We start from the raw sequence: 17,640 nt of genomic DNA on the forward strand, positions 1-17,640 counted from the left end.
TCAATAAATATGAATTCATAGTGCGAACTGATGGGATGTATATATAATATATATACAGTAACTTTTTTTTATGTAACTTTTTTTTATAAAAAATGTTGAGAAGTATAAAGTGTCAAGGTCAAACTTGTTATCTGTTTATAAAAGAATTTGGCCACGCAACATCTCCTAAATCTTTCTGGAAAACCTTCAATTTCTACGTTTAATTAGTTTTATGCATTTATTATTATTTTTCTTATATTTTCATTTTTCTTACTTGAAAGCAGTTTGCGCTTTGCTGTTTGACGCCATTTTCATAACACATGCGTTCGGAAAGTCATATTGGGAGGCGTGTGGAAGATTAACAAAAATTGAAAATTATGAATATATTGAACGAGACATTTACCGCTCCACGCTAGTTGTAGGAAACTAAATAAATGAATAATCAGCGGTACTGTTTCTGAAAGAGACTTTGATCTCCCGAAGTCTATATGAGACTAAGATTATTCAAAAATTAACAAATAAAATCATTTTATTACGATATCATCCCACGGTTTTTAGTTTGATGTTAAAAAAATATATACGTTATGTGCATATCATAACTATTTCAGTCTTAAACTAAAAAAAATAATCATATATCAACATTAGATAATATTCTTATAAGTGCCAAGACCTTAGCGAACTACAATAATATGTTTTAAAACTGTGGATAATAAAATGACTAATGTCGTCTGTAAATTTGACGGAAAAATTAAGTTAATTTCCAAAAATATGCGCACTCTTAAATTTCATGAGAGTAATTCTCTACTAGTCTTCAGAATTAGTTTTAGAGTGTTTTAGTTTTTATTTTATGAGTGAATCAACAAATATTAATTATTATTTTGGCTGTAGTTACGTTATTTTCGAGATAATTTATCTCGGAAACACCTACACTTTTTTAATATTATATATGTCCACGATTTAAAACATATTCTCGTTTGATAAATCTAATAATTTTCTTTTTAAAAACCTTCACTGCACTAAGACTGTGAAGTCGTGATAGATAATCGAACTCTCGATCTTTAATTGCAGTTCTATAATTTTTTTTTCTAGTCAACTTTGCTATTTCTCCTTTCTCAAATCTAATGATAATTATAATACGTACAAAGAAACCTAATTACAGAGTTAATATATTAATTCCCTCACCTCTGAAAGCCAAACTATAATATATTGACATCTAACTATATTTAAATAAGACTGTAAAGATAGGAGAACTAGCATTTGGTCTAGTGGCAAAAACACATGGTCTCTATGTGAGAGACCATGAATTCAAAATCCAGATGAAATAAAATCATTTGTTATAATAACAACTCCAAGTTCCAACCTTTACTCAAGAAAAAAAAAAAAAAAAAAGACTGTAAAGATGGTAGTCACATCCTCTCAGGTTACTTGTCTTAGTACAATTAAAATGAACGGTCCAGGATCATTATTTTTTAACTTGGCGTGAATCTCAAAGCACAAATAATACCGTCCGTGCCCCATCCTGAATAGGCACCCTCTGAAAGTAATCTGGGCCGCCCATTTGAATTGTGTTGAATCAGGTGATCTTGGGAGATGCTGACCTGTAAACAGAGCCATTGTTAATGAAATAATTGTGTTTGGTACGAATCATAAATGGTGACCTACCAACAAATTGTATTCGGTCCATATATTATTCAAATTTTGTTGAAGAAATAGACAAATAGTACAATAAGATCATGAGGATGGATAATATTCATTAATTAATTTATTGGGGTCCCTTACCTGTACTTAAAACAAAAAAATTAATCCACAAGTCATATTTTTATACAATTTTAATCTAACATGCTATACATATTCTATATTCACCGCCCAAGGACATTAACAAATTATGTTATTAACTCTCGTACCCTTCTTAAATAAATATCATTTTTATTATTAATTAAGCTTGATATAGTTCAAAAAATATGCTTTCGGAAAATATATGAAAAAAGTTATAATAAAAGGATAGTGCTTTCCAAATAGCTAATTGTAATTTATATATTTAATTAAACTTGATATAGTTCAAAAAATCTGCTTTCGGAAAATATATGAAAAAAAAAGTAAAAATAAAAGGACAGTGCTTGCCAATTAGCTAATTGTAATTTATTATGCTATTGCTCCAATTTCAATTCTGCAAGGTAAGAGGTGCTTTATCAGGAACAGATCTAAGATTTAGTTAAAGGTTGCAAAGTCATCCTTGTAATTTTAAAAATTTAACTATGTATATTAAAATTTAATTGAAATTTAGTTGAATTTTAAAAATCTGATATAGTTCAAACTTAAAAAAACAAAAATTCAATTAAATTTGGAAGGTGTTGTCTTATGAGTTATGAGTGGCATCTAAGACTTAATCAAAGATGGCAAAAATGATGTTTGGAGGGTGTTGGATTCAATTCTCGGTGACTACATTATTTTTATATTTTTTACATATTATAAATTCTATAATTTAGTCTCTCATGTTCAAATTTTCTAGTTCCATCCCTGTACTTTATTATACATAAAATAAAATTACATTGTCGAAGGCGCCAGTTATTAATTTTTTTTCTAGTAAAGTTAAAAGTTAAACCACTCAACTATTTAATATCCACAAAAAATTCTATTCATTTGAATTTCGAACCTGCAACCTTTTACATGAAAGATATTGTCATTACTACTGGATTAAAAATTAGTTCTCAAAAGCGCAAGTAATTAGCTCATCCCAAGTTTATAAAATTCTCTTCAATGAAGAATTCTCTTTGGATGATTTTCGCAAATGAAAATTATTTCTTATATCCTCTAAAAGTAACTGGAAAAAAAATTAGATTATACGATATCTTTCATTTCTGGCATCAAAATGTTTTATTATTATATGACTACAAAATTCAAGGAAAATAAAGGTTGTTTAATTTTTATCTATGAAATAATGAATTGTAGAATGGAGAAAATATATTATATCTTATGGAGTTGTTTAGCAATAAATGATTAAGATTGAATGATTAAGAGCTTAAGGAGCGCTAAGAAATCAATGTTTGGTTGTCTTAATTCGTGAGTCAAAGCTAATAAAGTTAAAGAAAGGGATATAAGTGTCTTAGGCCATGTTTGGTTGTGGAGTAAGAGGTGGAGTAAACCCCTTACTCCACGCTTAAGGAGCCAAACGAGGAGTAACATAGGCGGTTTAAGATGGAGTAAGATTTGAGCTAAACCGGAGTAACTTACACCACCTAGAGAGGTGGTTTAGCTTACTCCACCAAACATGATTAACTTACTCCGGTTTAGCTTGGAGTAAGAAATTTAATCCGGTTTAACTTTACTCCACAACCAAACATGACCTTAAGGTCCAGACAAAGAATTAAGATTCAAACAAAAAGAGACTAAAGAATGTGATCTTAATCCGCGTCAAAGAATCGGTATTTAATAAAATTAAGCGATCAAGGAAGTTAAAGATAGCGGATTAAAATTTTAAATGGCTTATTCTCTTGTTGCCGCTCTAGATGGATTAGACGATTCAATATAGAAAAATAAATGTATGTATTTTGCTTTAAATTATCTGCAACTTCGAAAATGTTGTCAATAGTAGTCACATTACAATTGAAATTTTTTTACTAAAAGCTTTCAATCATAACTTCAGTATCCTTTGTAAAACTTAGATTATAATAAATATGTGTATATTTTAAATCTTATTGTGTATAAACTTTCAGTATTCTTAAAGCAAATTTTAACTCTTTATCTATAGAAAAATATAAGTGCAGAATGGCTGACTAAAGGGACTGAAATAGGACAAACTTTTGAACCTAATACTATTTTTTTTTTTCACAGAAAATAGCTTAATTATGTTTTAGTTTCATAAATGCAAAAATAATAAAAAGAAAAACGCTGACAAAAAAGTACATGTCATAACATTACCAATAAAATGTGGGGTCAATTTCTGAGAACTTTATGAGGATGTCAGATTTCCATCGAACATTACTTTATAGGTTTACAGAAAAAAAAATCCTTCCAAAAACAAAATAGAAATGTTTCTGATATCTAAAGAAAACTCAGGAATCCTTCCTCTTCCTTTTTAGGTTTTTATGAGGACTCAACTGCAAATTGGTTTTACATCCAGATAAGAGATTCTCACATGGTAGAATGAATCAGTACCTCTGACATAACTGAAATTTTGAGTTTAGATCTGGACTGTCCGATCAAAATCCAGATTAATCCGACCAGACTTAAATGCACGGGACTTCTTTAATATTCGTGCCAAAGGAGATCTAACGGTCCGGATCTAAATTCAAACTTTGAGTTAACCAGGTAGTATGAATTCTGGTAGAATCTTTCTCCTCCTTTGAAGAATCAAATCAACCACCTCATCACAACTTGGCCTATTAAAACCTCTCTGGCTTTCTCAGAAATTATCCCATTTCATAAAATAAAGCCCCAAACAAAAAAAGAAAACAAAAATGGGAGACCAACTAATAAGAGAAAGCTCTGGTAAAATATACCTCACGCTCTTCTACCTCTCTCTGCTACTAAACATTTTCTTCCTCTGTCAACACTTCTTCTTTCTCCCTCCATCCCGGCTCGACTCAACCGTCTCAGTGCTGAGATGGACGCGACGTGCTGCTGAGGAGGCCGAGGCAGTTGCTGCAATCTCCTGCTCCGGACACGGCCATGCATATGTGGATGGTGTTCTAGATAACGGGTGGCCCACGTGCGAGTGCAACACGTGCTATGCCGGTGCGGATTGCTCTGTATTGCTCTCCAATTGTTCGGCTGATGTTGAAAGGTTAGTGATTGATTGCCTTTATAATATTTCAATTTTGGATTTCATCAGTTTCATGATTGATTTTTTTTTTTTCTTCCCTTTTCTTCTTCTTGTTCTTCAAAAATAGTAAGATACTGGGATACTGGGATACTGGGATTTCAAATAATACTAAAAATCATGAGAGTTCACTGTTTAACCTAACAAAACATTGTGGACCATGTGGGCCATGTGGCAGATAGTTCATGTCCATAAAGCTATATGCTATCAACTTGTACTTCATATATCCTTTTTATATTTTTGACGTTTTGTAAGGTAGTGCTGTCTATCAAATGATAGTTATTAAAAAAAAAATCATGATTTACGTACGTGGTTGGGTGATTTTTTTTTCTTTCTTTTTTTTATTAACAATCATAAATGGAACTGAATCCCTTTTTGATATAGTGTATTAATTAGTATGGTAATTGGTAAGTGCTCAGTGCGTTGGCGCAGGTGCGGATCCAGGATTCTCGTGGGGGGGGGGGGCAAAAAATTATCGAATCAGATTTAAATAGCTAATCGGATTTAAATTCATTAACTAATTGGGTACTTGATAAAAAATAATATTTTGACTTATATTTTCTAATAATCTGACTTGTAATTTCTGATCGTCTAACTTATAATTCTAATTACCAATCATAATTTAAGAAAATTATTTTGATTTTAATCCTATATTTAACCCAAATTAAAAATTAAACATCCAGAGAGGAGCAAAAAATTTTTCAGAAAAAAACAGAGTCGATCAAAATCGACAAATCACTACTAAAACTCAAAATCCAGGAGAGGCGTTCCACATGGGTCCGCCCCTGACTGGCGCATGGAATGGGGAATTCGCATCCTCTGAGAGATCTCATATTTTGCGTGACGTATTGGAAAATCTCAACCGTTCAAATACGCACGAATCTCAAAGCTCAAATAATACTTGTCCCTGCGCCATCCCCGAATAGGCACCGGACACGTCGGTCACGCAAAATATGAGATGATACGCACTCCGGAATGGGTCGCTGTCTGTATAGCAAATAGTCAAGCTTACCCTTAAATTGTGCCGGACCCATGTACAGTGACTCGCCCCAGCTCTTCAGATTTTTTTAGTGAAATTAAAAATATGCAACCTATCAAAATGTTTTTGAAAGTACCAAATTGACCCGCTGGGATTTAATTATTTGGAGCGGAATTGATCCCAATCTCTCCAGAAATCCCGTTCAAAGAGATTACTGAACCGTCCAATTCAAATTACGTTGTAATTAATCAAAGAAAATGATGCTTGGCCCACCGTTTTAACTAAAATGCAAATATTTTAGTCGTATTTCTTAGGTGGACCTAATAACAAAAACCGGAAATTTCCGGGTCGTTTATCAAGAATTGAATTTTATGAATGACATATACATGTCTCCATTCACTTTTTAAGAATATTAATTTGAAATCATAAAAGTTTCTAGACAATCCCAAAGGAAACATGATAGGTTTCACTTAGTTTTAAATAAAGAGTCATGTAATTAAAACGAAAGTCTCTGATAGAATATTAAAAATAAATAAATTAATCAACTTAATTTGTTAATTGATAACAATTACTAACTGATATTTATCTGCATTTGTAATGATTTTAAATTTAAACAAATGGAAGAGGTATTGGAGATTTTCATTTATGAAGTTTTTGGAGATATTGCAATAAATCCGAGGCCCAAAGGCCTCATTACTGGCTGCGCCAATTAGGAGTGTCAATCTCCTTTTAGCCATTTACTAAATTCGTATAGTATTTGATAAGGCCGAAATTTTTTTTTCTTACTACCTTGAAAAATCAGAATTAAATGAATACCATCCATTTATTCAGATTTAAGATTTCGCCACAAACTCGGACTGAATCTGCGAACGGATCCCCAATCCGCTCGCGTATTGGACCTGCGCACGGATTGGTACGCGTACTCAATATGCGGATGGAGCCTATATTGATTTCTTATAAAATTTAACCTGAGGGGATGTGATTTGGCGGCATATATGCACACACTTTTTGTATATTTAAATATTATAAGCTCATCTTGGATCCTCTGTGGCGAATAAATATTTTCATATGTTTTGGCCAGTTCAAAAGACCCTCATATCTCTATATAAATTTTTCATGTCAGGGATAGGCTACATGGAAAGGAGATCTTTACTAGTATACTAAATCTGGGGTCTTGCTGGGTTGGGCGTCAGAGTTAAATGTGATAGGATATTAAATTTCTTTCTTTAATGTATTCTGATATTCGATTGACGACGTGTCAACTTTCAAGCTGAGTTCAAACTTCAAAGTTTCAATTTTCAGAGTGATATGATCTTTACGAACGCCGACTGGGGACGCGAACGGGTCGGTGCGCCGACTCAGTACGTGCACGGATGCATGCACAGGCCCAATACGCAAGCGGATCGGTCCGCAGGCTCAATAGACGCACAAGTTGGGAATCCGTCCGCAGATCCAGTTCGAGTTCGTGGCGGAATCTTAAATCTGAATAAACGGGTGGTATTCATTTAATTCTGATTTTTGAGGATGGTAAGAAAAAAAATTTCGGTTGATAAGGCAAATATGAGTCAGAATTTGTTTTCATTGACTTAATGGGTATGGTTAAGAAAGAAAATATCGTTTAGATATTTTATATCTGTTATCTCACGGAGTAATTGATAAATATTAAATTATATATGACAAATTCTAATATATTTAATGATATAATTTTTGTTATTATAGTTAGATTAATTTATACAATATGACAAGAGTTCAAATGCTTCCATTTTGTATGCCTCCATAATGTCTCCATTTTTAGAACTACAATAACTTAAAATTTTAAATTTAAAACGTCAAAATAAAACTGTAAGATATGATCTATATATTTTTCTCTATGCACACGTAAAATATCACGATATTTCGATTTTGTTTGATTAGTATCAAGAACTTGCAAAATACACCAATATAGATAAATTATGAAAGTTGAGTGATATATATAAAACCAAAATCAAAAGAATGATAATTATTTTAGCATATAGAGAAAATAACATATATATCACATATAACAGTTTTATTTTGACATATAAAATTAATAACTTTTGTTATTGAAAAATTAAAAAGTGAAGACATTAAAGCCCTCCTCATACAACATTTTGTATAATTATTTATTTATCCAACATTTTATATTGTTATATTTTTATAATTAATTTATCCAACATTTTCTGTTATTTTTTAATTAATAATTCATGACAAATGTGAATAATGCATAATTTTATACTATTATATATGATTATAAATTATAATTATTAAATTAACGGGATAAAAACTTATAAGTTTAAAATAATTGATGCTTAATATATACTCTTCAGTTTGTAGCCAATTCAGGTAAACAGGTGTCCTCTTCTTGAAGGCTACAATATACTTTAAAAAATGAATAAATAAAAGAAAAGAAAAAAAAAAAAGATCTGTTTTTAGTGTGGAATCTTAATTAAATTCTGCAAGTTGATTTTAAGAATTTAATTTGTTGTTTTACCTTTGAAACTTAATTCATGAATTCCGTCCATAGATTGAACTAGGAAATGATTGAATGGGTATCAAACATTAATATCAATACGATACCGTAAGATTTTCATTATGGGGGTCAACAATTAACGGAACAATTTCAATATTTTTATGGGGTTCAAGTATGAGTTTTCTTAAGATAAATATAAATATAACACTAAAATTACTATATATAGATATATAATTAGATACGTATAGCGTATGTGTTTTAGGAACAAATTATAGAAACCCTTCTTTTCCTGTCAAATCTGATCAACATTTCAATCTAAATACATTTTTTTTGCATTTATGATGATTCCAGTGGAGATCCATTATTCTTGGAGCCGTACTGGATGTCGCATGCATCAGGAAGTGCAGTGGTGTTGTCAGGGTGGCACAGGATGAGCTATCTCACCACTGACATATTCCAGTCTGTTGAGCTTGAGAAACACGTTCGGCTCCTCCATGCAGCTGTTGGAAATGCTATCACACACGACAAGTATCTGGTGTTCGGTTCAGGGTCGACCCAACTACTCAATGCCTTGGTTTATGCGCTCTCGCCTGAGAACTCAAGCTCAGCTGCCAGTGTGGTTGCTACTGCTCCTTATTATGCGGTATTGACTTCTTTGATTAATTTAGCTTTTGGTAAATTTCAGTAACTGTTACCTCTATGTTCCAATTGTCATAGGTCTACAATAATGCACAAAAGTTGTTTTCAGTGCACATATTGTGACATTTCAGAAAAGAGAAAGATACTGTTAATGATGATGATGATGATGATGATGATAAACTTTACAATTGATCAATTATATCATAATTTTTATTTACATTTGGCATAATCAAATACATATATTTGTTTATCCTTACGAGTACAGTATATATTAACAAAAAAAAATATATTTCAGATGTACAAAGGGCAAACTGACCTATTTAATGGGCGAGAGTATGAGTGGAAAGGAGTAACCTCGAAATGGATGAATTCTAACAAAACAAACTTCATCGAGTTTGTGACATCCCCAAACAATCCAGACAGTTTATTGCGTGATTCAGTTCTCGGTCATTCATCTGTTATCTATGATCATGCGTACTATTGGCCTCACTTTACTGCCATACCAGCACCAGCAGATGGAGATGTCATGATCTTTACTGTGTCAAAAGTCTCTGGCCATGCAAGCAGTCGGTTTGGGTACGTTCAACTTATCTCTCCCTCTCTTATCGTAATAAGAAATCTTGAAGGCTTCAGAAACTTATCTGGTTTTAAAAAATGTACCAAGTTATATTGCGTGCATGTAGGAAATTAAGCTACATCTAAACATTTCCCCTACATTTAAATCAAATTCTACTAGTTGTTCAACTCATCTCCAAACAAAAGTTTATATTATTCTACTTCCAGGTGGGCATTTATAAAGGATCAGAACGTCTACAACAAGGTATTAAATTACATGAGGTACAATAGCATGGGTATGTCACGGGACACACAAATGAGAATACTAAAGCTTTTCAAGGTTATGTTAGACAATATTGGCGGTGACGAGGATATTTTCAAATTTGGATTCAACAAATTGAGAAAAAGATGGCAGAGGCTGCAAGCACTCGTTAATTCTTCGAGCCGTTTCTCGCTTCAGCAGTTGTCTCCGCAATATTGCACCTATATTGAAAAAATCAGAGATCCCTCTCCAGGTTGGTTTTTCATTTTTTTTCCTTTTTTTCCATTTCACTCCTATTTCCTAAATGATATAGGAAATGCATCATTCATCAAGCGATAGCAAATGGTTGTCTCAAGTCTAGTCAGATCCTGGCATGCATAATTCAAATCAATCCAGAATTTCAAATTTAAATTGGTTTTGCACAGTAGATTTTCAACTTTGGTGTAAAGTAAATCTCAAAAAGTATTCATTTTAGATTTTCAGCCAAGTAATTTCAAGCCACATTCAGTTATATATATTACAGTTCAATCATATTTTTGAAAAAAAAGGCTGGCTGAACTATTGACTATTTCGAAGTAATATATTTAGGTGATGTAAGATTATTTATTGTTTCCACTTTCCAGCACTAATGTTTATGGTATGCATACGAACAAATCAATTTCTTTTCTTGAATTTCTCTGCATCTGCAAAAAGGAAAAAAATGTTATATCTTTCATCAAATACATGTATGCAGCTTATGCTTGGCTGAAATGTGAGAACGAAGAAGATGTGGATTGTGAAGAGGTACTAACAAAAGGCGGTATTATTTCACGTGGTGGCATGGTTTTCGAAGCAAGCACGCGTTATACCCGATTGAGCCTTCTCAAGACAGATGACCATTTTGAAATGCTTCTACAAAAGTTGAAGCCTCTTGTTGCCTCCTCTGAGAATCCTGGCAAGATCAGTTCGTTCTGATATTACATTGATTAGTTCTAAAATTTTAATCATAAAATTTAAGTGATCAACAAGGTGTTGATTTATAAGATACCAAAGTATGCTCTGATCAACTATGTGTTGATTATAAGATCATATATTGCGATGTAATCAACAAAACGTCGATTACGATATCAGGTTGTCTAAATATGAAGGAGACAAAAATAATTGAAGTGGGGTGGCTCATTGACTAATAGCTAGTAGGAATTCTGGTGTTATAATTATGTTTGCATATTGTTATTGCAATAATATTGTAAAGAGTGTTTAGAAGTTAATTATTTCGTACAATCATCATGTGATCAAATCAATGCATATATATCTTAAATACACTTATACACACGTGTATCTACAACAAATTTTATCAGAGAGAAAATTTAAGCAACCTAGCTAATTTATTTAAGTTAACGCATGGTAATTCGAAATAATGGAATACCTCCTGAGACATCTAAAATATGCTTCATTAAGTAACGATCACTAGAGGAAAAACTGGAATCAGGATCGGCTATATGAAACAACCGATACTAATATCTATCTGGATCGGTTTTCTTAACAAAACCGATCCTAAAAACTAATCAGATCGGATTTTTTGGTCAACCGATCCTAATTTGTGAACTATTAGGATCGGTTGTTTATAAAAACCGATCCTGATAGTTTCTGGATCAGTTTTTACAAACAACCGATTCTAATACTATAACTATTAGGATCGGTTGTTTATAAAAACCAATCCTGATACTATCAGGATTTGTTGTTTATAAACAACCAATCCTAATAGTTAAGTATTAGGATGGATATTATTTTTAAAATTATAAAAAATTTAGTGATGTTGTACCTATCTAAAAAAATAAAAAAATAAAAAAAATTATAAAATTTGGTCTCCAAGAATATGAGTCAGCTAAATGATCAGCTATGGCTTAGACTTTCATGGATTTTTGAGTGATATGGGTAATGTCAAATTCGGATAAGAGTAATAACCATTTTCTTGCTGCTGGAATATTTTTTATAGTTGAAATAAAATCATAAAAATATTCTTAATATATGTATATATATATATGGATGATTTAAGATTTTAATTTTTAGGTTCCAAGTGATGAATTTTTTTATACTCACTGTACCATCAGTTTTGATTTGTTTTCATGTCAAGTGGGATAGTGGAAAATATTGATACTCACTGTACCATTAGTTTTGAGATGCATATATTATTTGAGATGTTTGGTATTCACTACTACAGAATTTCAAATCTACACCGCTCAAACAACACCGGATTTGACAAAACCGGTGTTGTATGTATCTTAGCAGCGGTTAAACTTACAACCGGTGCTAAATGTCTAACATACAACACCGGTTTATTTCTAAAAGCCGGTGCTGAATATTTAGCACCGGTTTTTAGAAATAAACCGGTGTTGTACGTTAGACATTTAGCACCGGTTTTTTAAATAACCGGTGTTGTATATTTAGCACTGGTTTTTGAAAATAAACCGGTTTTTTCGACTGGCGCTCTCTCACTCGAATCCATATCTTCTGAGGTAACAAAATAGTTATGCTTTATATTTGGACCGTCGGATTGCATTTCGGGTCAATCCATCCTTTTCATAAAACACACAGGTCCTTTAATATTTGTGCATATTTTATTTAAACGGACTGGATACAAACAAAAATAACATGTTACCTTAGGTGATATGAATTGCTCCGCACCCTCATTCTAAATTTCTTTCAAGTTCAAGGTTTTCCCGCACCATCATTCAAAAATTTCTGAAATTTCTTGGCGCCTCCGCTAAATCCTTGCTACTCCTTTGCCGCACCTGCCGATCTGAGCCTCTCTAGACAAAATTTTCTGAATTGCTCCTCTAAACCCTTGCTACTCGTTTCCTGCACCAAGATGGAGCCGCCGCATCGGCCGTAGAGAGACTCGATCCGAGCCAGCGCCCGAGAGAGACATTGTTGCTTGGACCAACCATTATGCGGCTACACTTAACATGTGGTGCCTAAACAAGTTCTCGAGCCCTTTCTTGTCAGAAATTCAACAAGTTACATGGTAAGTGCTCTTCCCTCTTGTATGAGCTTCTTTAGGTGCTTTGCATTTAGGCCATAAGTTTTAGCCTTTGGTAGATCGCGGTGACACTTAACACTTTTTTTGGTACCACATTTGCGAACGTGAATGTGCTATTTGGGAATCTTTGACCGTGCACACAAGTTGCTTGATGAAATGTCCCAAAGAGACTATTTGGGAATCTAATTCGAAAAAGAGGAAGAGGAACAAGAAGAAGAAGAAGAATATTTTGAGATATGAAAATAAGGTACTAGTTAAATTTAATTTGATGCAATTCTCTTTAAGTTCATTAAGTTTAACATCTAAATTAACAATTTAATATAATTTCATGCAGTGCTTAAGTTCGTCGCCGTATTCGATGGAAGATCTTAAACAATTTCAGGCAATATGGACTAATTTCTTTGTGGAAAAATATTTGTAATTGATTATGAAGTTATTTTAGCTTGTTTTAGTTAAGATAATGTGAGAGATGATATTATCTTCTTGTTTTTGTTGAAACTATCAAATTTAGTTAAGATGATACTTTTAAATCATGTGTTGTTTCATTTGTATGATGTTTTGTCCATTCTATATTTTATACATGTGAATATTTAATTTATGGCTAGCAAATTCGGAGGCTAGCCTAATGTAAAACCAAATTCCAAACAATAAAAAAAAATTAGCGATAAAAACTGGTTCTAAAAAAAAATTACTGGACAATTCAATTGATATATAACACCGGTTATTTAACAAAACCGGTGTTGAATACAGCTTATAACACCGGTTTTTATGAAGAAACCGGTTTAGCTTATAACATTTAGCACCGGTTTTTATGTAAAAACCGGTGTTGTTTCATTACATTTAGCACCGGTTTTTACGTAAAAACCGGTGTTATTGCATTACATTTAGCACCGGTTTTAAACCGGTGCTAATCAATCGATGGAATCAGCACCGGCCCGATCAGCACCAGTTTGAAAACCGGTTTTAAATGTAAAAAAAAACCGGTGCAGATTTGAAATTCTGTAGTAGTGATTGCTCCCTTAGCTTGTAGTACATAGCAGATTCAAGCAAGTTAAAACTGATGTTTGAGATGTTTGGTATTACTCACAAAGTTAAGTAATATATTTTCATAATGATACACAAGCTCACTATGTGGATTTCCAGAAGTTAAATGAACATTTACTACTTGCTCGTCGGCAAACAATTCTCATATCATATAACTTCTATTGTTTTTTGTTTGGTTCGTGCATCTAATAGTCACTAGTTTCAAGGTAAATAAATGTTACCATGCATATTTTTATATATGACTTTTGAGATGAAGTTATTTAAATTTATTGTCATGATCTATTAGGAGCAGTTGATTTCCAACTTCTTTCTCTTAAAAATATTTTTTGAGCTGATGAATAACATGTGTTTCACCCATAAAATCAGTAAGGATATCACCCTTTAAGGACAATTAACTTAACTAATATCTAGGAGCAATATCATGTGAAATAGGTAAGAATCTTGCTGATAAGGGATATACAAGTTGTTCCTTGGTTGGTTTTACCACTTGCAAATGTGATTGGAATATACATTTTATAATCATGACTTGTCATATTACTACTAAATTCATTTGGAACTTTTTTTTTTTTTTGGCTTTTTAATGTAGTGAAATTTATTAGATGTAATGTTTCTGAATTTCTTGTAGCATTAGGAAATATATGTACTAATTCTAGAACACTTAGATAAAATGACTTGTACACTGAATATTTGTCACACTCCATATTTTTATCATCCGGAGCGTGATTATATAAGCATCTTCACATTTTTCCTTGGCCCGTCAACCTACGTCACCAACAGAAATGAAAACAAAATAGCAAAACAGAGTCAGTTACAAAGCTCAGTAACTGGTTATTTAACGACGCGCTTCTCTATAATTGGCTTAATTTAACAACCATTTAAAATAGGCTGGATCAATCCACACAAATTCACATCAAATTATGCACGCATATTTAACTAGCGATAGCACGTCGGTCTAGGTTATTCATAAAACAAGTCATATCATATTCACACATGTGGAATCCCTTGTTGGGGTTTTACGGTGCTAACCAAAAACCCGTTTAGGCTTAAGTTGCGGAATGACCGTAGAACAAAAATTTCTACGGCCAACTTAAGCTCAGGATTAAACGGGGTATGTCAGGAAACTTTCCAAGGCGGTCCACCTTCAGTATTCCTTTGGCATCAAAACCCAATTTAATTCTTTTACAGATCTACTCCATGATTGATTTCTAAAACTTTAATCTACTTACCAATTAAATAGATTAATATAGCATATTTATACCTTGTTTCCAAATCACAGTTGGAATGCAGACCGAGCGAGTAGAGCCTCACCAGGGAAGGAATCGACTCGGAGTATCACACGTGTGATACCTCTATCGGTTATCCACCAGGACTAACCGGAGAGCGGTTTATTTCTTCTGCCAGAAATACCGTAAACTGCGGAATTATGCAAAACACTATTCACGGGAAAAAGATGAAAACCCGTAAACACGAATTTTCGGTTGCTCAGTTTCATCAATATGCAAAACTGACATACTGCGAAATTCGGTAAAATACTATTCATCGATCCCGTAAATATACCTCACAACAACTCGCAAGATTATACGTCAACTACGTATAACTTTCTTTTCTCAACCGAAACACTATTTGAGAGAGAAACCGAGAAGGAGAGAAAATACCGATCCGTTTCGACACGAAACGGTATGAGTGAATTAGCAAATTTCTCTCTACCCCTCCACCCCTATTTATAGGGTTTAGGGTCGGTTGCCAAAAGACCAAAATGTCCTCCAAGTTCGGCCTATTTACAAGATATGTCATTGAATGGATAAGGATGACATGTCATGTGGATAAGATTGATGACGTGTCATCTGGATAGGATTGATGACATGTCATGCGGATAAGCACAAATCTGAAAAGACCCGAATGCCCTTGGCCCGAATACAAATAATATTCGTATAATTATTCTGAACAATTATATATATTTTTCTTCGGTTGTTGTTTCGGTAATTTATACAATGTGTCCTGCACATTTATAAATTAACCGGTTAGCTTTTATACAACGTGTCACACACGTTTATAAATTAGCCAATGTTTTTGCTTGTTATTTTTACATAACATTTATAATTTAATTATAACACGTATAATTAATTATAACCATCTTACTATTGATCATAACCAATTTATAATCAATCACAATAAGATTCTCCGATTAACTCCTATATGGTGTGACCCAATAGGATCTGTGTTATGTTGGTAAACAGAGTTAAAACTGTTTTAACTTCTATAATCATGAGCGGCATCTGGCAACACATCATGACCATCCAATTACACAGATGATGCTGTACAGTACAATATCCCGATCCAGTAAACAATTTACTTGTGTCTGTTCTTCTGTCTCATAGCTATCAGATTAGTTTCAATGTAGATGTGTGTCATCCTTGCTAACTGAATCTTTTCTTGATCTTGAGCAGATTATCAAATATAATTACTCTTGTAATTATACCGTCAGCAGATAATCTTACTCTATCAAGGGGCCCAGTGATGTTATAGCTCGTATAGAGATACGATGGACAAATAGTATTCTTGGTAAACCATCACTACCTCAGCTAAGCCATGTATACCGAAGAGCTACCGTTATAACTGCATTTTACCGACAGCGTTTGATAACAATCACACATATACATTTCTTAGTAGGAAAGATGAATACCTCATACTGTAGAACTTGACACTGAATGAAAACATAAATGACACGAACACAATTCTATTTAATGTTTCATTCGGGGTCTGTCAAATACCATGTTCCTAGAACATGTATCTATGTGATTAAAATGACATCTCGTGTCAGGTGGTTTGTAAAACTTAACCATCTTTTAATCTACATACTAACCTTATCGCGGTAATTAGTGTTCCTGCTAATTACCTTGGTCAGTGACTTTTTAAGAGTATATATTATTTATATTATGGAGTTTCACAATTTCAGTCATGAACTCGAAATGATCCATAAATTCAATAATACTCAAGGCAACAAAATGATATTAATCATCCAATTCATGAACAAAGCTTTATGATAAATTATCGTATTATTGACTTCTAGATCATTACACTAACAATCCCTATCACAGGAGATTTCCACATTCTCATAACACAATTCCTTAAACCGCCAACCCACTGGGAAATCCAACCAACAGTGGGAGGCTACAATCACATATCAAATTCCAACCTCAGACCCGCTATCCCGTTAAATATGCCATCATAATCCAATATGCAACACCAATATTCAAATCAACCATACAAAACGAAAACACAGTTATAGAGAAGTCCGGTTACCTGTTAGCGAGATATTCAGAACTTCAAATTGGATTGCAATAATAACTCAGAATCAGTGCGACATAGTTGGAATTCGAATCGACCATAAAATAAGGTTCTTCTCGAAAGGGTGTGCAAGAAAAAGAAGAGAGATAACTTATTTGGGTTCGGTAGAATAATGATATGGAGAGATTGAGATTAGGACGCTTAAAACAAAACAGAGAGGCGGCAACAAATAAAACAAATGAAAACGGTTTCAAATAAAAATATAAATGGTTATGATTTATAGAAGCGGCGGGATTAATTGCATCAGGAGTTACCTTTTTTTTTTCTTTTCTTTTAAAATTAGAAATGAATATGAATAGGAATAAATCTGATTGTCATAAATTCTTGGCGGTTACTATTTTTAACATTGAAATGACAGTTATCAAATTAAAATATATATATAATATGTATATTATCGTTCATATTAAATTACTAATTAGACATAAAAAAATTCTTTATTTATCATACTTAATGAGACATAATTTTTTTTTTTACATTAACTGTTATATTAGTCAATAATCAAAAATCT

At 32.7% G+C, this 17,640-nt stretch overlaps 1 protein-coding gene and 1 long non-coding RNA gene across 3 annotated transcripts in view; both read left to right on the forward strand.

Annotated features, from left to right (window-relative positions):
• The first annotated feature begins 4,347 nt into the window (after positions 1–4,347).
• LOC144547385 (alliin lyase-like) overlaps positions 4,348–17,640 on the forward strand; it is a 43,986-nt gene continuing 30,693 nt past the window's right edge. Inside the window, exons 1-5 of one of the 2 annotated variants that reach the window (XM_078296016.1) lie at positions 4,348–4,762; positions 8,617–8,908; positions 9,200–9,480; positions 9,688–9,974; positions 10,455–10,985. In XM_078296016.1, the coding sequence (XP_078152142.1) occupies positions 4,437–4,762; positions 8,617–8,908; positions 9,200–9,480; positions 9,688–9,974; positions 10,455–10,675 (1,407 nt within the window). In that variant the 5' untranslated portion in view covers positions 4,348–4,436 and the 3' untranslated portion in view covers positions 10,676–10,985. Of the gene's footprint in view, positions 4,763–8,616; positions 8,909–9,199; positions 9,481–9,687; positions 9,975–10,454; positions 10,986–17,640 lie in introns of those variants that run through there. The other variant, XM_078296015.1, reaches the window with a different exon arrangement.
• Positions 10,684–10,985, forward strand: LOC144547386 (uncharacterized). The gene is made up of 2 exons (XR_013509080.1): positions 10,684–10,814; positions 10,852–10,985. It is a non-coding gene; the product is annotated as an uncharacterized LOC144547386 (long non-coding RNA).

This window comes from Carex rostrata, chromosome 31 (assembly GCF_964058835.1).
Source record: "Carex rostrata chromosome 31, lpCarRost1.2, whole genome shotgun sequence".
Taxonomy (NCBI): domain Eukaryota; kingdom Viridiplantae; phylum Streptophyta; class Magnoliopsida; order Poales; family Cyperaceae; genus Carex; species Carex rostrata.